The 22,343-nt window shown below is 39.2% G+C and overlaps 1 protein-coding gene and 1 pseudogene across 3 annotated transcripts; one reads left to right on the top strand and one right to left on the bottom strand.

Moving 5' to 3' along the window:
- The first annotated feature begins 1,461 nt into the window (after nt 1-1,461).
- TDRKH (tudor and KH domain containing) lies at nt 1,462-22,074 on the top strand. 3 transcript variants are annotated; one of them, XR_012468738.1, is made up of 14 exons: nt 1,462-1,557; nt 9,474-9,622; nt 11,314-11,420; nt 15,091-15,280; nt 16,139-16,278; nt 16,360-16,693; nt 17,556-17,719; nt 17,897-18,069; nt 19,382-19,446; nt 19,627-19,778; nt 19,936-20,043; nt 20,297-20,393; nt 20,577-20,699; nt 20,844-22,074. XR_012468738.1 is itself a non-coding variant. In XM_074188853.1 (14 exons), exons 2-13 carry the CDS (start codon nt 9,475-9,477, stop codon nt 20,630-20,632), a joined length of 1,734 nt encoding a protein of 577 aa, XP_074044954.1. In that variant the 5' UTR covers nt 1,477-1,611; nt 9,474; the 3' UTR covers nt 20,633-20,657; nt 20,844-22,073. The 3 variants fall into 3 exon arrangements, 1 of the variants encoding a protein (XP_074044954.1); XR_012468737.1 differs by having other exon boundaries at nt 1,476-1,611; XM_074188853.1 differs by having other exon boundaries at nt 1,477-1,611; nt 20,577-20,657; nt 20,844-22,073.
- On the bottom strand, nt 5,355-9,424 carry LOC141489501 (ubiquitin-ribosomal protein eS31 fusion protein-like; annotated as a pseudogene).
- Nucleotides 22,075-22,343: the final 269 nt, after the last annotated feature.

Genomic DNA, 22,343 nt, shown 5'->3' with positions numbered 1-22,343 from the left:
GGAGAGGTGTTGAGGGCCTGAACTGGGGAGCAGAAAAGGGGTATAAAGGGAGAGAAGGGGACAGATATGAAAGATGTCATGAAGACAGAAATGAAAAGATTAAGCAACAGATTGGAGGTATAGAATGAGTGAAAGTGCAATGATATGAAAGATATTATGAAGATAGAAATGAAATGATTAAGCAACAGATTGGAAGTGTGGAATGAGTGAAAGAGAGGAGGTAAAAATAATACTGAAGCTTTGTACCTGGATGACTAGAAGGATGATGTGCCTTTGACAGTAACAAGAACCTTCAAAGGAGGGCAAGGCTTGGAAGGAATGATTATGAGTTCCGTTTTGAACACACTGAGTTTGAAAGCATAATAATGAAAGTGAGCATTTGGGTGATGCTTTAATGTTTGCAATCATTTTACCTACTCTAGCTCATTTGATCTTCATAATGACCTCGGGAAGGTCTCTATCACCAACCCCATCTTACAGAGGGGGAAACTGAGAGCGAGTGAGATTAGGGGACTTATACAGGGTCCCACCGCTGGAAAATGAGGAAGAGTTCAAACTCAATTCCCCTTCGAGTAGGCTCTTGGGGCTCTATAGAAATCCTGCCGCAGAGTTGCGAGCCAGGTCACCCAGGCTTAAGCCCCTATCCCATGGCAGACGTTGGAGGGAAAAGCACACGCCGCCCCTGCCTTCGAGTGGAATGGTGGAGGCCACGAGGTGGCAAAGAGCTGAACTGGGGATCACCCCGGGGGGTCTGCACCCCTCAGGAAGATAAGGACGCTCCAGGGCGGGGCTGAAGGGCGGCCCGGGGAGGTCTTGGGGGACGGCCGCCGCGGTCCTGGCTTCCAGCTCTGGCGGGGCCCCCTCCCCGGGTCCCCCCCATCCCCGGGGGCCCCTCCGCGGCTTCCTCGCTCCGGGCCGGCGGCCCCCGCCGCTCCACGTGCTCCCCCAGCAGCAAGGCCCCCCGACCCACGCGGCCGGCCAAAGAGGAGACGCGACGAGGACGCCCCGCCCCACTGCACCCCCATCGCCCCGCGGCGGGGCGCGTCCCTCCCCCTCCGGCCCGACCCCCAGGAGGAGCCTTTCGGGCGGGGGGGGGGGGGGGGACGCCGGGTTTTCTGCCAAAACTGAAGCCGCAGCGGACTCGTTCAGTGATTGGCCACACGCTAGGCGACTCGAGCTCCTTGAAGCTTCCGATTGGCTGTTTAATTCTCAGGCAGGTGCCGGTCCAATGGATGAAAGGACCGTCCCTCCCTACATTGAGGCGCCGATTGGCAGTCGAGGAAGGCCGACTTTGAAACTCTTCCCTATCATTGGGCGTCCTCTCGCGGCAGGTACGTCGTTCGTCGGGCATCTCGCGCGGTGATTGGCTTGGGAAAGGAGGGGGAGGGAGCGGGGGAAGCGGACCCGCGGGAGAGGACGGTGGCGGAGGATTGGCTCTGGTGGGTCACGTGGGCGGGCGCTGATTGGCTGAAGCGAGGCCCCGCAGCTCCCCTGGTCAGGGTGTGAGGAGACGGCGACCGGGGAGCGCAGGGGACGAGGGCTATTCCCGGAGGAGCGGTATAAGCTGGGACGCGGTCGGAAGAAGGAGTTTGGGGCCGGGTCCGAGGGCGGGTGAGAAGATGGAATGGAGTTTGGAAAAGCGAAAAGGCTGGAAAGAGGCCAAGTGTCTGGGGGCGGCGGGGATGGGCGTGGGGGGGTGGGGGAAATGGAGGCCGCCCCGGCCTTGGGGGATGGGAGCTGAGGAGCCGAGGCCAGAAGCGCTTATTATTTTCTTCCCTCGAGGGGAAGAAAAACGGAGGAGGCTCGGGCTCGGGCGGAGAGGGGAAGCGGGGGAGGGAGCCGAGAGCTGGGGCGGTGGGCGGGAAGACCAGCCTTGGGGCCTGCAGCGGGCGAGGGAGGGAGGCCTGGGAGACGAAGAGGGAGTTACTCATGGCAGACGAGTTGGGGGGAGGGGGAGGAAGGGGAGCTGGTGGGGGCAATGATGGAGGCTGGAGATGGGAAGGGTCCATTGTGGGAGTTGGTGCAGAGGCCACAGTAAACCCCGGTGTTGTCAAGTACTGTCTTTCTATAGCTGCTTTAAACTACAAAAGCCACTGATTGCAAGGGCCCTCCTTTTTTTTCCCCCTTTTATTAAAGATTTTATTTGAGTTTTACCATTTTACCCACCCAATCCTACTTCCCTCCCCCACCCCCCCCACGGAAAGCAATCTGTCAGTTTGTTTCTATGTTGTACATTGAGCCAAATTGAGTGTGATGAGAGAGAAATCATATCCTTAAGGAAGAAACAAAAGATATAAGAGATAAGAAGATCAGACAATAAGAGATCTGGTTTTTTTTTTCCTAATCGCAAGGACTCTTCTTTCAGATTCATTTAGGAGTTAAGGAGACTAATAAGTTGGGGGGGGTTATTTTTTTTTTTTAGTTTTATCGGGGTTCCAATCTTAGGATCATAGGTTTAGTTTATCGAAACTTAGTTTATCCAAACCCCATATTCTGCAGATGAGAAAATAAGTGATTTTCTCAAGATCACACAGGTAAGAAACCAAATTTTGGTTAGGTCTTTCAGCTCCAAAGAGGGCTTCATTGCTTCACATTAGTCCCGAGCTGTCTGAAAAATTCAGATCCCTGAGGTAGAGCAGTATAGTTGTCTCTTTGCCTTTCTACAGGTTTGTTTTTTCTTTTAATTTCCTTTAATTCCCTTTTAATCGAATTATCACTTGCTACCTAGTTTTTGCCTATATTCCTAAACTCAATTATTTGATTCCTCTCTCTACCACCCTCCTAGTGCAAGTAGAATAATTTTGGAAGAGACTGAAAATCGACTTTGCTTTCAAAGTCTCTGTTTCTATTCAATCAGTTTTTACTTGTAAAAGGAGACGACTATGGATCTTTAGCCTTAGATGAATCTAAAAATGCTCTTAATAGTCATAAGGAACACTACGTCTTGGTTAAAGTTCTCTTTAAAAGCAGTTATTTGACTTTATTTCATTGACTTCTAAAAGGAAATTTGATACAAAATATGTGTATATATATTATTATCAACTTGTTTACAATGGAAACAAACTTTTATGTATCAATTTAAGGTTTAAAAACATTTTCTTCACATCAGCTCTGTGAAGTAAAGCAAGTATCCACATATTTTTCTGTCTGAATCTGAGATTTCATCTGTGTAAGGGAGTTCCTGGTAAGGAAACACTTTCTGCCAATAATGATTTGCAATTTCAAGTCTTAAGAAATTTGCCTAGAGCATTGAGAGGTTTATCTACTTGCCCAGGGTCACAGAGCTAATAGGTCTGTAAAGCAGAACTTTATTCTTCTGACTGAAGGCTTCCCTTTGCACAGATGAGGAAACAGATACTCAAAAGAGGTAAGTGGGGGGCAGCTAGGTGGCCCAGTGGATAGAGCACCGGTCCTGGTCAGGAGTACCTGAGTTCAAATCCAACCTCAAACACTTAATAATTACCTAGCTGTGGCCTTGGGCAAGCCTTGCAAAAACCTTTAAAAAAAAAAGAAGAGTTAAGTGGTTTTATCCAGGGTCACCCAGCTAGTGTCAAAGTCAGTTTCCATTTGACTTCAAGGTTAGTTCTTTTTCTTTAATTTTATTTTCCCACACTGCCCATATGCCATGGAGGAAAGTTGAGTGGAATGAATTAAAATATTTAATTGTGAGGGGAATGGTGTCAGTTATGACAGATTTTTGCAAATGTTTCCCTATCTCAACCAATTTATTTTTAAGTATAGCAAGGATTGTTTTGTGCCTGTACTTTTCATGTACTATATTATTTAGCATTTTCAGACTTGTGTACACATCCCAAATGGTTCATTTTCAAAGGAGGTTATAATCATCCTTGAGCAGAATTAACAGCTTTTGAGTTGAATTGTCTGCCTTCCCTGCTTTCTTATATCTTTGTAGAATGGTTAGAGAGTCTGACATTCTTTCCCATATATTGCTCTTCCATTTCATTTTAAGTAATAAAATCAAGCAAACAAGGATCTAGTAACAGTAATTTATCTCCTTTTTATCTTTTTACTTTTAAACTTTATCTAATGGTATTCATGACAGAATATGTATGTATCTAAACTATTAATTTAGTTTTCAATTTAGCAATAAACAAGTATGATATAATTCTCTTATGATACATTCTCTACCAAGAAGACAACTAAAACTTTAATTGGTCTAGGTTTTGATTTTGTAATTACTGAGATTATTTAAATTTAGTCTTTATTACAGATGGGCTTGTCATATAAATTCATTCATATTAGCAAATGTTGATATTTCCCAAATGATGTCTCTGAGCTGAGCAAGATTTAACGATCCTTGCCCTTGGATTATTGGCTTTATGACTCTCAGTTATAATTACTTCAAACCTCCTTTGCCACATCTGTCTTCCCTTATCCAAATTGCTTTGAGTTCCCCAAGTTTGGAATGCATTCCTTCCAGATAGGACTAAAAACTAATGGAAATAAACTATTTGCATTGCTACAATCATAATCTTATTGAAAATAATGGTATTTCTTGTTATCTTGCATATTCTACTCCCTTCTGTTTGGAAGGGGGAGTATTTGTATATTTAAGTGTCACTTCTTCCATGAAAGCTTTTGAGATCTCTCTCATTCCATTCTGAGCTCCCTAATATGCTTATCTTAGATTTACTTATGTTTTATCCCCTTTGTTAGATTATAAAATTCATGTGGGTAAGGACTTTATAAATCTAGTCCCTGATAAAGTCCATGTAGTAACATACCTAATTTTAATGAATGCTGAAGTCAAATCTGACTTTCCCTTTTTTATATACATTTTTGTGAATAGAAAATGAGATTACCTAAAGGGAAATTTGGAAGCTCAGATACTTTTTTTTAAGAAAAATTTTATTTATTCTGAGTTTCACAATTTTTCCCCCATTCTTGCTTCCTTCCCCTAACCCCCCACAGAAGGCATTCTGTTAGTGTTTACATTGGTTCCATGTTATACATTGATCTCAGTTGAATGTGATGACAGAGAAATCATATCCTTAAGGAAGAAATATAAATTACATTATAATAAAATTCTATTCTTCAGATACTTATTTGAAAATACTTGTGTTCTCAATTCAGTTTTTAAAATACTTAAGTACCCAACTACCTGTCCATCTCTATGCTAGACAATGACAGTAGATTTTTTTTTTTAGGTTTTTGCAAGGCAAATGGGGTTAAGTGGCTTGCCCAAGGCCACACAGCTAGGTAATTATTAAGTGTCTGAGACCGGATTTGAACCCAGGTACTTCTGACTCCAGGGTGCTTTATCCACTACAACACCTAGCAGCCCCAGAGATAATTTTTTTTAATAGTTGAATTCTTTATTAACACATACACATTTATTTGTCTTCTGGCTTGTTGAAGCAGTCGGTTAGACAACACTTGCCACAATAATGTCTGTCAAAATGGCTGGCCATAAAGACTCCATCACCACATTCATTAGAAGGGCACTCCCAGCGAAGGCAGCTAATCTTGCCATTCTTCTCAACCTTATAGTACTTCAGAACAGCAAGCTTAACCTTCTTTCTCTCATGTTTGTTCTTTTGGGGAGTGGTGTAAGACTTCTTCTTTCTCTTCTTGACACCACCTCAAAACCTCAGAACATGATGAAGGGTAGACTCCTTGTGAATGTTATAGTCAGACAAAGTATGTCCATCTTCCAGTTGCTTCCCAGCAAAAATCAATCTTTGTTGATCAGGGGTACTACCTTATCGTGTATCTTGGCCTTGACATTTTTAATAGTATCAGACAGTTCAACCTCAAGGATGATGGTCTTCCCAGAAAAGTCTCCACAGGTCCACCCATTGATGGTGGATCCAAAAGAACAGTAGATATTAAGTAACAAAAATGCCAAACCCCTTGTCTCTTAGTTTTGTCTTTTACCCTGTGCCACAATTCTAGATAGGAGTTTGGCTGCATAGAGAACCTTGACTTTGATCTGGAGGAGTGTATCCCCTTCAGGACTGCCTGGACTAGAGAGCTGTGCTTAGAACTGGCATGTTCTTCCTTAGTCAGTGAGCATTTATTAAACTCTTAACTGTGTATTTAGGCATTGTCCTAAGCACTGGGAATAAAAACAAGGCATTCAAGGTCTAATGGGGGAACAACATGCAAACAAAAGCAACTGTCCATACAAGAAGAAGTGAGCTGAGCAGATAAGTAAAAACTTAGAACCCTGAATTTTAGAATACAACCAAAAGAGAGTTGGCATTCAGATTAAACTGTTGCTAGGTTGCTGGTTGAGCTAATGCTTGTACATATGGTAGGTGGTTTGCCTTAACAAATTTAGTTGGAAAGGGAGGGTAGAGAGAGCTCAGATGTTATAATAGAGCATTTGTTATTTAAAGTCCCATAATTTAAAGTGTAAAACTAAGAAAGAAATCATAGCATATATTGCTGTTTCAAGCTACTGCTTTGACTAAGCATTGAGAATCTATAGATAAAGCCATTTTAACTGAATCATTATTATATACATTAATATAATAGAGGAACTTTAGACTCTGTAGAGTCTATGGAAAAACTTACCAAATATTCAGAAATTAAGAAAAGTAACATAAGACGGGCATAAATAATATTTGCTCTGTGGATATGAATGTGTAGATTATTAAGACTTATTCAAAGAAAATCTTTCTAAAGAAAAACCTAGCTGGCTTCACTAGGAGAAATCTGAAGATTTTTCTTATCTTCAAAGAAAAACTGATTTATATATAGTAATCTGGGACAGAAATTTTGTTATCATAAAACTATGTACACATAAACCTCAATCTAGTCAAGGTCTCCTTGCCAAAGACAATTTACCAGAAATTACTTGGATTTTAAGATAATGGTAAGTTTTCTAGTTTACTGTAGGAAAAATAAGAGCATAGACCCCTCTGTCTTAAGCTGTAAACTCAACAGACAGTAGTAAAGGTTTGGGGTGTTTTTGGGGTGGGGAGGGAGGAGGAGGAGCCAGGCTGGGAAAGAATAAAATTGTTTTAAGTTTTACGAACACACTACAGTTGTACAAACTCTTCAGTGAATTCCCAAAAGCGTGGAAGCCTGCATTTAATTTTAAACTAAGAGTAAGGAAGAGATGCTTTTTCAAAAAGTTGAAATGGGAAATATCTCATTTCCCCTGAAAGGGAAATTAGAAGTCAGGTAGTCTAGCTCCTCATTTTGTAAATCAGGAAACTTAAGACCCAGACTGACCTAGAGTCACTTAGACAGAACTGGATTAAGGACCTGAATCCAGGTCCTGCAACTCCCAAGTCCAATTCTTTATCTGATCTTCCAGATTTAATGCTGTCTTGATTGTGGCAGCTGTTCTTGCTATTGTACTGCTCTTCTTGTATTTTAAATAGGAATTCTTCTATATTCCCCTCAGAAAAGAGCACATTTAAAACTGACATTTTATCCATATTTCTAGCATCCCTAAGATTGTGCCAGATTTTTTTTGCCAGTCATCATTTAAATTGCATTTTTGTACCAGAAATCTTTTGAACTTTTTTTTCCTTCCCATATCTGAGCACACCCAATGGGAAAATACTTTTTGATTTGTTGTTAGCAGTAAAGCATGACTGTACCCTGCAGCCTCCTAAAGCTGCCTGAACTTTCAATTAACTAATTAATTTGGATTGTCTTGGCTATTCAGGTTAATGAAACTACATTAGATGCAGAGCCTCACCCCTCAAAGAACCAAAAAAAGTTCTGGTTTTTATTTGAATAGATATTCAAACCAAAAGGAAACCAAAGGGAATACTAAGATTATCCTGGGAAAATAAGTGAAATCTGATTGGTTAGGTCTTTAAAAGTTGAAGAGAAGAGTTTAGATTTTAACCCAAAGGCAGGAAGGAGCCACTGAATCTTCCTGGACTAGGGAACTTGATGAGACCTGTGCAGCAGGACAATCACTGTGGTGGCTATATAGAGGATGGATGGGGAGGGAGATGCTGGAGTCAGGGACTCAGTTGTAGTCAGGGACTAAGTGATAGGCATGAAAAATCAGAAGGAACAAAGATATTCTGGAGGTAGACTTCATGGATATGGGCTGTAAAGGGAAAGAGAATTTGCATCTTATCTAGCACCTACCATGTGCCAGGCACTGTTCTAAGCACTTTACAAATATCTCATTTGATCCTCAAAACAAATCTGAGAGATTTTATAACTTGAGGAAACTGAGGCTGGCAGAGGTTGGTTTGATTTGTGTTGATAAGTTCTTGAGTCAAGATTTGAACTCAGTTCTTCCTGACTCCAGGCCCAACTCTCTACCCCATTGTTTCACCAGCTGCCACTAAAAATAGGGAATACTCCCATGTGATTCTGAGATTGCAAAACTGAGTGACTTCTGGAAGAGTGGTATTCTTGCTAGTAATAGAGAAGTTGGAAGGCATAGGTTTAGGAAGAAAAATGTCTTCTAGGTAGTGATGTCCAGCTTGCAGTTGCAAACATTTTGTTTTGGAAGTTGTCTGCTGAGAGGTGATAGTTGAAATGGTAGGAATTGATGAGATCACCAAAAGATGGTGTAGAAAGTTCAGAGAAGAAAGCCAAAGACAGAGCCCCAGGTATACTCATACATAAGTAATAGGACATAGAAAATGCTCTTCCTTAGGAACTGAGAAGAATGAATTAGGTAGAAGAAAAACTCAGAATAACTGGGAGCTTGAAGTAGTTGGTAAGTTCAGACACTACAAGACTTCATGAATGATAAGGGCTGAGAAAAGACTTTATTTAATGACCAGAGAGATTGTGACCTTGGAGACTTTAGTTTTAGTTGAATGGTAAAGTCAGAAGCCCCATACCAAACTTCACTATCCAGTACATTCTGTATACTGATGTAGAGCAATTTTCCTGACTCTTAGTCCTTAGATCAGCATGGCACAGTTGGAAAAGCCCTGAAACTTGGAGCCAAGATCTGAGTTTGAATACCATTTCAGACACTTAACCAGTTGTGTAGCCCCAGGCAAGTCACTCAACCTTTCTTAGTCTCAGTTTCTTCCTCTATAAAATGAGGATAATATCTGTAATACTTAAATCAGGGATGTGAGGGTCAAGTCAGAATCATCTGTAGATGTAAAATACTTAACTGATTCCTTAATATTATTGTTACCCTGGAATTTATTTTAAAAACCCTTTATTGGGTCACTACTGCTACAAATTAAATTCCTTAGCATAAGTGATTTTCAACATCCTTCATAATCTTTTCCTATTGTCCAGCTTTAACTGTTAACTTTTTGTTTTATCATCTAACCACCCAAGCTGGTTTGTTCATTGTTTTTAAATTTCATGAGTTTGAATGTGTGTTTTTCTAAGGTTGGACAGCAAGGAGACAAATTAAGTCTCTTTTTACTGTGGTCTTCAGGTGCTTATGTTGAGTCAGGTTTCTCACCTTGGAGTTGGGTGTTGGAATTTGGACAAAAGTGTGGCTAGTCATACACCCGTTTTGTTTGAAACTTCCCTCTGTTTCCCCTCCTGTGCTTCAGAATGCAGGTTAAGACTCCAGAGAAAATGTCCACTGAATGGTCTTCTTGGACAAATCTGTCAACCATTCAGAAAATAGCACTGGGCCTTGGAATTCCAGCCAGCCTGACCGTTGCTTATATCCTCTATCGAAGATATAGAGAAAGCAGAGGTGCGTATAAGGGGGGTGTGTGTGTGTGTGTGTGTGTACACATGATGAAAAGTTTTAGAAAGTGATATACTTCATTAACCTGAAGTAAAATACAGTAAACTTTTTAAACCTGTTAATTTATTATATTACAGCTAGAACAACATAAAGGGTCTGTACCACTTGAAGTAACACAGAGTCACTGATTGTTCCTTTTTGTTACCGCGGCTTTGCCACTTTTGTTTTTGGAGTGAGATTCCAATTCATCTGTCCTTTTCTAAGAGTTATCTTGATCTAGGTCAGGAACCAGATTAAAATTGTAGTGGGTTCTTTTTTAAAAATAAGTTTTTATTTCTGTCCTTTTTTTCATATCACCATAAATTCCTATGCCTCCCCATCCCAGAGAGCTAGTCTACACAACAAACTGTATTTTCAAGTCAAAAAAAGAAAAAGAGGGGGGAAAAAAACAATATAACTGCTCAATACATGGAAAAAGTCTAAAATTATAGCAGGATACAATACTCCTGGACCTCCCAACTCTACTTTAAAATCATGTTTTTCTTTGTAGTTTTGCAATATTCTCTTGAATTTTTTTGTTTATATTGTTGAAACCTGGGAATATTGTTTCTTTGACTCTGCTATCAGTTCATATAGATCTTTCTGTTTCTCTGTATTCATAATACATATAATTTCTTATAGCACAGCAATATCGTATTATTCATATAACATAATTTGTTTAATCATTGTCCAGTTGATAAGTATGTACTTTGTTTTGAATTCTTTACTACATCAAAAAATACTGCTATAAATATTTTAGTGTATTTGAAGACTTTCTTGTTGTCAGTGACCTCCTTGGGTTATAAGCCCAGTGCTAGAATCTCTGGGGCCGTAGGGGATAGACATCTTGTCACTTTATTTACATATTCCCAAATTGTTTTCTAAAATAGCTATACTGATTCATAATTCCAGCAATAATGCACTAAGGTGCCTATCTTCCCACAGTCCCTCCAAGGTTAAATATTCCTACCTTTTTTCATCTTTGCTGATATACTGGATAGAAGACAAAAAAACCTCATGGTTATTTTGCATTTGGAGCATTCTGTCTGATTATTAATAGTTTGCAATTATTCTTTTGAGATGTTTATGTTCTTTGACCACTTTTGGAAATAGCTTTTGGACTTATATTTTATTCATGTGTACGTGTAAATATAAATGCCCAATTCTTTTTATATGTACCTTCCTCTTCAGCCTTGACAAGTAACTCTCTCCTCATTCACACCCTCCCCCTAATGGGCTGTGTGATTGTAATAATTTGGTGGGATAAACTCTGAATCTAAACAGAAAATCCAAGTAAGTCTAAAACCCATTTAGGTCACTCTTCTTCTGGAGTGACAGTTTGGAATTGGAAGCCTTTCTGACATTCAGCATACCTTCCTAGGGACTAGGACTAGGGAGCTTTTCTTTTTTTTTTTAAAGGAAGCTTTTCCTGCTTTGGAAGTTTCATTCCACAGAGTAATCTTGTTTGCCAGTCACAAATGCTATTAAGTTCCCATTCAGCTAGCACTTTTGTTTGTTGCTTTTATTGAATTTCTTGATCCGTATTCTCCCTTGACACTTCTTATGTTTGACTGTCAGGTGTTTGGGGTAAAAGTCAGGGAGCCAAGAGTATTATATTAGCCTTCACTATTAGGAGTTATCTAATTGTCATTTTATAGAAGAACGCTTGACATTCGTTGGGGAAGATGATATTGAGGTGGAGATGCGGGTTCCTCAGGAGGCTGTGAAGCTGATTATTGGCCGACAAGGAGCCAATATTAAACAAGTAAGTTTGTTGACTTTCATGGGTATTTTATGTTTGTAGATTTTTTCCTCCCCTCCCCTCAAACACCACATGCACAGACATAAAATAAGTTGTCTTTGGAAAAAAAGCACTTTTTGCAGGCTAAATTACTTCCCTTGGATGACAGATGGCTTTCATTCTTGTCATTATTCATTGTACAAGGCTATTACTTTCAAGAAATGGACTCCTTAGTTACTCAGAAATTTACTTTATAGATAATTTACCACAGATATTAAGTTCCATGCCTTTAACTGTCACCTTCCTCTTTTATCAGAAAATTGGGAAAACAACTTATTTTCCTAATCCTGATATTAATAAGGAAATTAAGACTGCTTCACAGATGGGGAGAAATAGTTGTGAACTTAAGTTTCATTGAAGATTTCAATCACATATAAAAAATTTTTTACATTTTTTAAAATTTGAGCTCCAAATTCTCTTTCCCTCCTTTTCTCCCACCTCATTGAGAAGGCAAGCAACTTGATATAGGTTATGCATGTGCAATCATGCTGAACATTTCCATATTAGACATGGTGTGAAAAAAAACACAAACACTCCTTCCCCCTAAAAAAAAAAAGAAACAAAAATAAAAATGGGGGGGGATGTATGCTTTGATCTGCAGTTCTTTCTCAGGAAGCGGATAACATTTTTTATCATGAATTCTTCAAAATTGTCTTAGGTCATTGTGTTGCTGAGTCATTTACACTTAAGCGACATACAATAGTGCTATTAACATGTACACTGGTCTGCTGGTTCTGCTTGCTTCACTTCCAATCACTCCATGTAAGTTCAGGTTTTTCTGAAAGCATCCCATTCACCATAGCATAATAATATTCCATGACGTCATATACCACAACTTATTCAGCCATTCCTCAATGTCTTCTCAGGTTCTAGTTCTTTACCACTACTAAAAGAGCTGCTGTAAATAGTTTTGTACTTTGACAGTCCTTTTTTCTTTTTTTTTTTTAAATCTCTTTGAGATACAGACCTATTAGTGGTATTGCTGGATCAAAGGTAGGTACAGTATAACCTTTTGGGTATAGATTCAAATTGCTCTCCAGATTTTTTGGATCATTTCATAACTCTACCAATAATGCATTGGTATCTCAATTTTCCCACAGCTCCTCCTATAGTTATCATTTTCCTTTCTTAATAACCAATCTGATAGGTGTGAATAATTGGACCTTCAGAGTTGCTTTAATTTGTTTTCTCTATTCATTTTTTAATGACTATATATATATATATATATATAGAGAGAGAGAGAGAGAGAGAGAGAGCTTTGATTTCTCTCTTTGATATGAAAAAGAAAATTTCCTGTTCATGTCTTGATTCTTTTCAATTGGGGACCAACTTGTGATTCTGATAAACTTTATTCCGTTTTCTATATGTGAGGCTTTTATCAGAGAAATTTATTATAAATTTTTCTACCAGTTTTCTACTTTCTAATTTTACCTGCATTGATTTCCTTTGTGAAAACCTTTTTTGATTTAATGTAATCAGAATTATCCATTTTATATCTCATAATATTTTCTGTCTCTTGTTTGGTCATAAGTTCTTCCCTTAATCTTCAAATCTGATATGTAAACTATTCCATGCTCCCCTCATGTGCCTATGGTATCACACTTTGTCTAAATCATAGGTCTATTTTGACATGTTTAATGTGAGCTGATCCTACTCCTAGTTTCTGCCAAAATACTTCCCAGTTTTTCCAGAAATTTTTGTCAAGTAGTGAGTTCTTGTCCCAAAAACTTGGATCTTTAGGTTTATCAAACACTAGATTACTATGGTCATTTACTATTATGTATTGTGTACCTAGTCTGTTTCACTTCTCTATCTCTATTTCTTAGCCAGTACCAGATTGTTTTGATTGTTTCTGTGTTATACAGCTTGAACTCTGATATAGCCAAGCTATCTTCGTTCACATTTTTTCCATTGATTCCCTTGATATTCGTGACCTTTTGTTCTTCAAGATGAGTTTTATATTTTTTTGTAGCTCCATAATATAATTTTTGGTCGTTTGGTATGACACTGAGTAATTTAGGTACAATTGTAATTTTTATTATATTGGTTCATCCAAGAAATTACTATATTTCCAATTAATAAGATCTGATTTTCTTTGAAAAGTGATTCATGTGGTTTTGTTTTATATCCTTCAATTTAAAATTTCTTAATCATTTCAACTAGTTTTTAAGTTGATTCTCTGATTCTCCAAGTGTGCCATCATATCATCTGCAAAGAATATTAGTTTAGTTTCCTTATTGCTTGTTCTAATTCTTTGCATTTTTTCTTCTCTTATTGCCATATATTTCATTTCTAGTATAATATTGAATAATATTGATGATAATGAGCATCTTTTCTATACCTCTGTCCTTATTTGGAAGATTTGTAGCTTATTTTCATTACAAATAATGCTTGATGATAGTATTAGATAGATATTTATTTTAGAAAGATTTCGTTTTCTTACTCTTTTTTTTTTTTTGCAAGGCAATGGGGTTGACCCACAGCTAAGTAAGTATTAAGTGGCTGGATTTGAACTCAGGTGCTCCTGACTCTAGAGCTGGTGTTGTATCCACTGTGAAGGTTTCATTTCCTAAGATACCTAAGGAATTGATTATGAGCCATTCTCCAGCTGATAAATGACCAAAGAATATGAAGTTTTCTGAAGAAGAAATTCAGGCTAAAAATAACCATATGAAAAATGCTCAAAAACTAATTAATTAGATTTTTACTTCTTACCTTTCAGATTAGCAAAATTGACCAAAGAGAGGAAAACAGATGCTAGAGGGATTCTGGGATATATACACATACATTTATGTACTGTCGGTAGAACTGCTGAAAAGCAATTCAGAACTATACCTAAGAGGCAGTTAGGTGGTGCAGTGAATAGAGCACCAGCCCTGGAGTCAGGAAGACCTGAGTTCAAATCCAGCCTCAGACACTTAATAATTACCTAGCTGTGTGGCCTTGGGCAAGTCACTAAACCTCATTGCCTTGCAAAAACCTAAAAAAACCACAACTATGCCCAAAAAGTTTTTAAACCATGTATATCATTTAGGACTGTACCCCAAAGAGAGGAAAGGAACTCACATGTACAAAAATATTTATAGTAGTGTTTTGTTTTGTTTTTTTGTGATGGCAAAGAATCGGAAACTGAGGGGGCTGCTTATCAATTGGAACAACTTAATTATCATATTATGATTGTGATGCTGTAAGAAATAATAAAATGGTTCAGAGAAATCTGAGATGTAAATGAACTGATTCTATGAACAGATAAATAACTGAGTTAAAAAGGAGAATAATTTATATAATAATATTATCGTAAGACTTAAAACTTTGGAAAACTTAGTAACTTTGGTTAAGAATGATGACCAATCACTATTCCAGAGATCAGGTCCTGATAAAAAGGTGAAGGACTCGAGTACAAATTGAGAATTATTTTTTTCGACATGACCAATCTAAATTGTTCTCTTTTCCCATGCCCTATTAAAAAGAGCAAAGAAAAGTCCTTATAGCAAATGTGGTCAAGCACAACAAATTCCCACCTTGATCATCATGTCCAAACAACATGTGTCCATGGGGTCTCTTCCTAAGATCTACCACATATATAGACATACACACTTTCCCCCTCCTCTTTCTTCCCCTGTCCTCTCTGCAGTTGAGGAAGCAGACTGGTGCCCGTATTGATGTGGACACAGAAGATGTAGGTGAGGAGCGGGTGCTGCTCATAAGTGGTTTTCCTGTCCAGGTTTGCAAAGCCAAAGCAGCAATCCACCAGATCCTGACAGAGAACACCCCGGTGTATGAACAGCTTTCAGTACCTCAGAGATCTGTGGGCAGAATTATAGGTACTATTATCTCCCTTTAATGCTTCCTCCTTTATATATCTTAAATCTTCACATCTTCTTAGGTATTTTTTCTTGGTCAGTGTCTATGGAGAAGACAGTTTTACCCAATTTATCTCAAATGTGACCCCCCCCAACAGACAAAATGGGTTCAAAAAGGATTTAAGGAAATTCACAGGTGGTAGATTTACAAAGGATTAAAAAAAAAGTAAGACTACTTGTGGTATATCCCTAACCTTTAAGGACAGTAGAATGCACATGTTCTCAAAAAGTCTTATCCCTTTGTGCTACTGTTGGGTCTTAAAATTTTGTAGTTAATAGTATTCATAGATTGCTTTTGATAAATTCATTTTCCATACACCTCATAAATCCTCTTTTTAAGTAGGCAGGACAGGTGCTATCCCTAGGTCACAGATGAATAAACAGTCTCAGACTGATATCTCCAAGGTCATAAAGTTATGATTTCCCCCACAACAGGGACTAGAACCTAGTTCTTCTCATTAACTTGTTTATTTACTCTTTGCTATCTCAGTCTAGTAGTGTATTCTGGTTTATTTTAGGATTTAAGAGTGTTGGCCTCTGAATAAATTAGGAAAATATACTTGGAGGAAAGCAAATGAATTGACCTAAAGTTTTTAAATTATAAGAAAATTTAACATTACTTAACCTAAAGATTTTATTGGCAGGAACAATTTTTAGAAACTATTAGTCCCATAACTTTTAGTGTTCAAGAATTTATTAAGAACCTGGTGCTTGGCTCAGTTTAGAAATGAAAATTTATTCTTATTTCCTCCTGATTTTTCTAGTTGCTGCAAATATAAGGAGACAGGTGGAGAAATTTGTAAATGTATCTTTCTGCAGGGAGAGGTGGAGAGACTATTCGTGCCATCTGTAAGAGTTCTGGAGCCAAAATCACCTGTGACAAGGAATCAGAAGGGACATTGCTTCTAACACGACTCATAAAGATTTCAGGAACACAGAAGGAAGTGGCAGCAGCTAAGGTAAATATGAAAGAGAAGAGCTCTTTCTTGTTCTTAGGATGATTAGTATTATTAGCTGATTATTCTTTCTCTTCTGGCAAGCATCTTATCCTAGAAAAAGTTTCAGAAGACGAAGAACTTCGGAAGAGGATTGCTCATTCAGCAGAATCTAGAGTACAGCGCAAGCAGCCCATCAGTGTCAAGAGAGAAGAAGTGGCAGGGCCTGGAGGATCTGGGGAGCCAGCTTTTCCTAAAGACTTGAGCACCAGCAAGAAACTGACCCCACTGCTAACTGCAGCTCCTAGCCGAGGAGGAGGAGATATGGCTGGGCCAAGACCAGAGCGGATGGAACATTCCCATGAAAAAAAGCTTAGTGACAGCAAATGCCATGAGGATGTGGGAGCCCAAGCCAATCCAGAAATGCCAAAGTTTGAAAGTATGTTATCTCCAAAGAAAGTTTGACTGTCCGTGCTAACCAATGGGGAAGCTCATATGGATAATAGATAACCAAAGCACTTTGTGTCTTCGAAATGAATCATGATTCTTTAAAAATAGCAAATTGCTAAACTAATATTTTCTTGTAATTATTATAGTAGTTTATTTCCAAAGTATAAAGTAGTGGCACAGAAGGGCACCTCAAAAGCCTTTTGCTAGAAGTCTAGCAGTCCATTGGTAAAGATTTTCTTCAGATAAGCCAGCAACTAATTAAAGGTCTGCTCTACCTTGGATTTATATCTAGTATTCATCAAAATACTTCTCATTCAGCATGAGGTGTAACTGCAAAGGGTTGAAATTGTTTTTCTTAATGTGGTTTGTGGAATCAGTCTTGCTACTTTGTAGTCATGTATCATATATCTTAACATCCCTACAAAGGAAGGTCCCAACATCTGGCAATTTTTTCTTCCTTGAGTAGAAGTTGTGGGATAGAGTGGTGAATGGGGAACACAGTTCAAGGGGGTAGTCATGTGGATACAAATCCCTTGTTGGATACCTTATTTGCTCAGTCTTATGTCACATCCATCCTGTGGAAGTTGTAGCAATCTCCAAAGGAGACTTGATATCTGAAAGGATGTAAAATGTGACTGGGGGATCTGAATTTTATCAAAGCCATGTGTCATAATAGGAAAGGAAAAAGAGAAGTATCAAAATTCTCATTCAGTATTTCTTCAGTGAATCATTGTTTTGTTCTTGAATATTTTTTAAAGCTTAAAGCTACCATTCTTTAGCCCTATTCCCTCATCTACTAACCAAGGATGGTTTTGTCATATCCACCAACCTCAATCCTACAATGTGTTCAGTCCCCAGCCCTGACTTCAGTTTCCATGCTGATGAGTATCTGGAAGTCTATGTGTCTGCCTCTGAAAACCCCAACCATTTCTGGATCCAGATTATTGGCTCCCGCAGTTTACAACTGGACAAGCTGGTCAATGAGATGACCCAATACTATGAGAACAATCAGTCAGTGAGTTGCCATATGGATCAGGGGGTTGTGGGACTAATAGAACTCATGGGAAAAGGAGTATCTCCCCTCCTTTCTCTTTCTGTATATTTGGCCCTTTGTTCTCCTGTCACCTTTTTTTTTTCTGATCCATCTGTCATTGCTACCCTCCCCCTTTTTACCTCCAATTTGGACATGTAGCCTGAAGATCTGACCGTGCACGTGGGTGACATTGTAGCTGCACCTTTACCTACAGATGGACCCTGGTATCGGGCCCGGGTCCTGGGTACCCTCGAGAATGGGAACCTGGATCTCTACTTTGTTGATTTTGGAGATAATGGGGAAAGCCCACTCAAGGACTTGAGAGCTATCAGGTCAGTATAAAGTCAATCTTGTTTGGATCTATAGTGAGAAATCAAATTCAAATCTTAATTCCAATGAATTCATTTTTGTCAGGTATTTTGTGGAGAGTTCATTAATTAGATAATTTTGATTACATTAAATTAAAAAGCTTTTGCACAGACAAAATCACTGTAACCAAGATCAAAAGAAATGTAGTAAATTGGGAAACAGTTTTTACAACTAATATTTCTGACAAAGGATTCATTTTTAAAATAGAGAAATGAGTCAAATTTTCAAAAAAAACAAGCCATTCCCCAATTGACATGGTCAAAGGATATGCAAAGGCAATTTACAGATGAGGAAATCAAAGAGATCCAGCCATATGAAAAATTGCTCTAAATCATTACTTTATTAGAGAAATGCAAATTAAAGCATCTCTGTGGTACCACCTCACACCTCTCAGACTGGCCAATATGACCAGAAAGGACAATGATCAATACTGGAAGGGATGTGGGAAATCTGGGACACTAATACATTGTTGATGGAGCTGTGAACTCATCCAGCCTTTCTGGAGAAGCAATTTGGAATTATCCAAAGGGCAACAAAAATGTGCATACCCTTTAATACATCAATAACCACTACTGGGTCTATACCCTGAAGAGATTATGAAAAAAGTCACTTGTACAGAAATATTCATAGCAGCCCACTTTGTGGTAGCAAAGAATTGGAAATCAAGTAAATGTCCTTCAGTTGGGGAATGGCTTAGCAAACTATTGTTCTATTAGAAACCAGGAGGCATGGGAATTCAGGGAAGCCTGGAGGGATTTGCACGAACTGATGCTGAGCAAGATGAGCAGAACCAGAAAAACATTGTACACCCTAACAACAACATGGGGGTGATGATGTCAACCTTGATGGGCTTGCTCATTCCATCAGTGCAACAGTCAGGGACAATTTTGAGCTATCTGCAGTGGAGAATACCATCTGGATCCAGTGAAAGAACTGTGGAGTTTGATCAAAGAACAAAGACAGTTACCTTCAATTTAGGGGGGGGAAGCTGTTATTTTATTATGTAATTTTGCTTTCTTTTATACTTTTTCTTAAGGATATGATTTCTCTGTCATCACATTCAACTTAGATCAATGTATACCATGGAAACAATGTAAAGACTAACAGAATGCCTTCTGTGGGGGGTGGGGGAAGAGAAGCAAAAATGAGGGAAAGTTGTAAAACTCAAAATCTTTTTAAACCAATGTAACCAAAACAAGGAGATTAGCTGACTTTTAGAGCATCCTTCTTGTCATAAGCATCTTAACTACAATTTCCTAATTTTTTTTCCTTCAGGAGTGACTTTCTAAGCCTCCCATTTCAAGCAATAGAATGTAGTCTAGCAAGGATTGTTCCCTCAGGTAAGTTAGCTGTGTGATTTGGTCTCAGAGTAGAATGAATACCACATAGCACATTGGGGAAAATTCTTAACTTGTCTAGCTACCTAACTTCCAGGAGCTCAGATCATTTCTGTAAGGAAGGTAGGCAAACTCTTGATTTTATTCCACTCCTCAGCATTAGTTCCCTTGCCTGTTTAACAGGTGAGCAGTGGGAAGAGGAAGCCCTGGATGAGTTTGACCGCCTCACTCATTGTGCAGAATGGAAGCCTCTGGTGGCCAAGATCTCTAGCTATGTCCAAACAGGGATTTCTACTTGGCCTGAAATCCATCTTTATGACACAAGTAATGGACAGGTGAGGCCAAGAGGTTCATTGTATTATCTTGGTGAGGTACAAAATTCAGTACTTTTAGATTTGGGGAGGGGGTACCCAGATTCCTCTTCCTGCCTACCCTTCCCTATTTTCAAGTCTAGCATACATTTTTTTTTCTGTTTTTTTTCCCCTCCTCCAGAATCTCGATATTGGGCTAGAACTAGTGCGCCAGGGTTATGCAATTGAACTCCCCCAAGACGTGGGAGAAGGAGATGCTGCTGTCCCTGAGATGCTACAGGATATCTTGGTAGGTGAGCTGCAGTGGTTGTAGAGGGTGGTGCCCCTGGGGGAACCCAGTCTCTGTCCCAGGATCCAGGTAGCAGTTTTTTCCTTGGGGCCGAGATGGCTTCACTAGCAAAAGGTGCTTTAGTTTACTCTCGAGCCAAATTCAGCTGCTTCCATGAATTTTTGTAGTTTACATTTAACATCGTGGGGGCATTGATGTTTCCTTTTCCTTGCTCCATTTACTAATCCTGTCATATTTTGTGTTATTCCCTCAGGCCACAGAGACAGATGCCTCTCTGGACAGCCTGATGTCTGAGACCAAGAAGAGCCCTGGAGAGACACCGCATACTCTCTCATGCCTCAGCTTGTCAGGTAACCAACATTATTTCCTACTGTGCCTCCTGAAATTCTTTGTTTTGCTGCTTTTCCAAACTAGGGGATTTGAATTGGGAAAGTTGAATAAGGTCCTAGTTATGCCCAACCCAGTACTTTGGAAACAGCCTAATTTACCTAAATTTAGGTATTGCCTAATTTTCCTGTCCTGTCTTTGCTTAGAAGCTGCCTCAGTCTCTGGTGATGATGGTGTTCTTGCAGAAGATGATTTGCTCTGACGTCTATGCTCTGGCTGGCTGCTGTGTGAGTGGGGCTCTGATATGTGTCTTATGGAGCCGGAAAACGGTGAGGGGTGAGGATGGGGAGGTGCTACATTCTCTCTTCCTTCTCCCTGATCCTAGTGTTCCTTTTCTGTGGCTGATACTCTCCAAGCTTGACTTGTTCTAACTCATACATTGACCCTTTCTCATATTTCATGTCCATGCTTAGGAAGTGGCAAGATATGGCATCATGGGAGCATTTGACTGGACAGAAAATGGAATCCCATAGAAGATAACCCTACCTTTTCTCCTCGGTGGGCTGCCTTACTCATTGACTTGTTGTGAACCAAATACAGTTACTTCTACTTGCAGAATGAAGAACTTTTCAGAAAAAGACTACTAGTGTGCACGTGTGTTTCTATCAGCTGCTGCCCCAGAAGAGCTTCCCTTAGCCTGTCCCACATACTGGGTACTTGGGTGGAACGGGGATGAAAAACGATTACACTTCTATTAGTTGAGAATAGGGATCGGTCAGAAGTCTACTTCAGTTTATGAGATGAGTTACTGCAAAATGTTTATGTTGTGAATTGAGGAAGTTCTGGCCACTATAGGCTTATAGTAAACAGAGTTGAATCAAGGAAATAAGTAGGGAATGCTCCCTGCCAGCTTAAGATGGGGCCTGTTTAATTGCAGGTTAATTGAGAATTGTTTGCCATGCTATGGTGCAACTGGAAAAGAGAGTTCAGGAACATGCCTTAGGGTAGTGCCTAATATATAAACATATACACACATGGGGATGATGTAAAAGCAGAATTCTGTAAAGCCACTTGGGAATCATTACTAAAATAAAGTTCTGTTTTTAGAATTACCCAAAAAGCTACCTATTAAACTATTTCTAGAGGCAACCCTCTAGGAGGAGAGGCTGGGAACTAAGTTCTGCCTTGGCACCTTAATTACATAGAGATTTGAGAGATCCACTCCAGGGAAGGGAGATGTCCCCTTAGGAATCTTGTATTCCTTAGTGTAGTATTGAAAAGATTCTGGAATAAAAGTGAACTTCAGTGAGTAAAACTGTCTTTGGTGGAAGCTGGGAAGCCTCTGCTTACTATGACCCCACACACTAGTAGAATGCACACTGGCTTTTGATGTCAAGTTGTCTGCCTTGGTGTGGTATCATTCACATGATGAGCAGTGGATGGACAAAGCTAATTGCTATGCTTTAAAGATCGCAACACATTTTGCATCCTTTGATGTTTATACCAACTCTAGAAGATTAATTCCCACGTTATGGATAAAGAAACACTCAAGTTGTGATACACTCTTAGTCACCCAGGTGTTTTAAGGCCAATAAAATCTTCCTGACTTAGGTGTCGTCGGTGTGGCCCACATAGCTCACATGAGACCTGAATCAGATTAAAATGTAATTGGGAGGGGTGGTTAGGTGGTTTAGTGGATAAAGCACCGGCTTTGGAGTCAGGAGTTACCTGGGTTCAAATCCGGTCTCAGACACTTAATAATTATCTAGCTGTGTGGCCTTGGGTAAGCCACTTAACCACATTTGCCTTGCAAAAACCTAAAAAAAATAAAAATAAATTTTAAAAAATGTAATTGGGAAATATTTAACCAAATTAGTTTTTTAAATATAAAAAAGTAAAAATTTTTACATATTAAAACTAGGTATATGCAACCTGCAATCTTTGAGCACTCCACATTTAGTGCCCATTTTCTT

The sequence above is a fragment of the Macrotis lagotis genome, chromosome 5, assembly GCF_037893015.1.
Source record: "Macrotis lagotis isolate mMagLag1 chromosome 5, bilby.v1.9.chrom.fasta, whole genome shotgun sequence".
Lineage (NCBI taxonomy): Eukaryota > Metazoa > Chordata > Mammalia > Peramelemorphia > Peramelidae > Macrotis > Macrotis lagotis.
This window is presented reverse-complemented; position numbering and strand designations above follow the sequence as displayed.

What these genes read in the sequence shown, in the direction of transcription:
- TDRKH (XM_074188853.1), top strand. Translation starts at nt 9,475, where the DNA reads ATGCAGGTTAAGACTCCAGAGAAAATGTCCACTGAATGGTCTTCTTGG. An exon ending in AGAAATGCCAAAGTTTGAAA is followed by an intron (nt 16,694 to 17,555) that starts GTATGTTATCTC and finishes CAATGTGTTCAG; the next exon opens with TCCCCAGCCCTGACTTCAGT. An exon ending in ATGACACAAGTAATGGACAG is followed by an intron (nt 19,779 to 19,935) that starts GTGAGGCCAAGA and finishes CCCCTCCTCCAG; the next exon opens with AATCTCGATATTGGGCTAGA.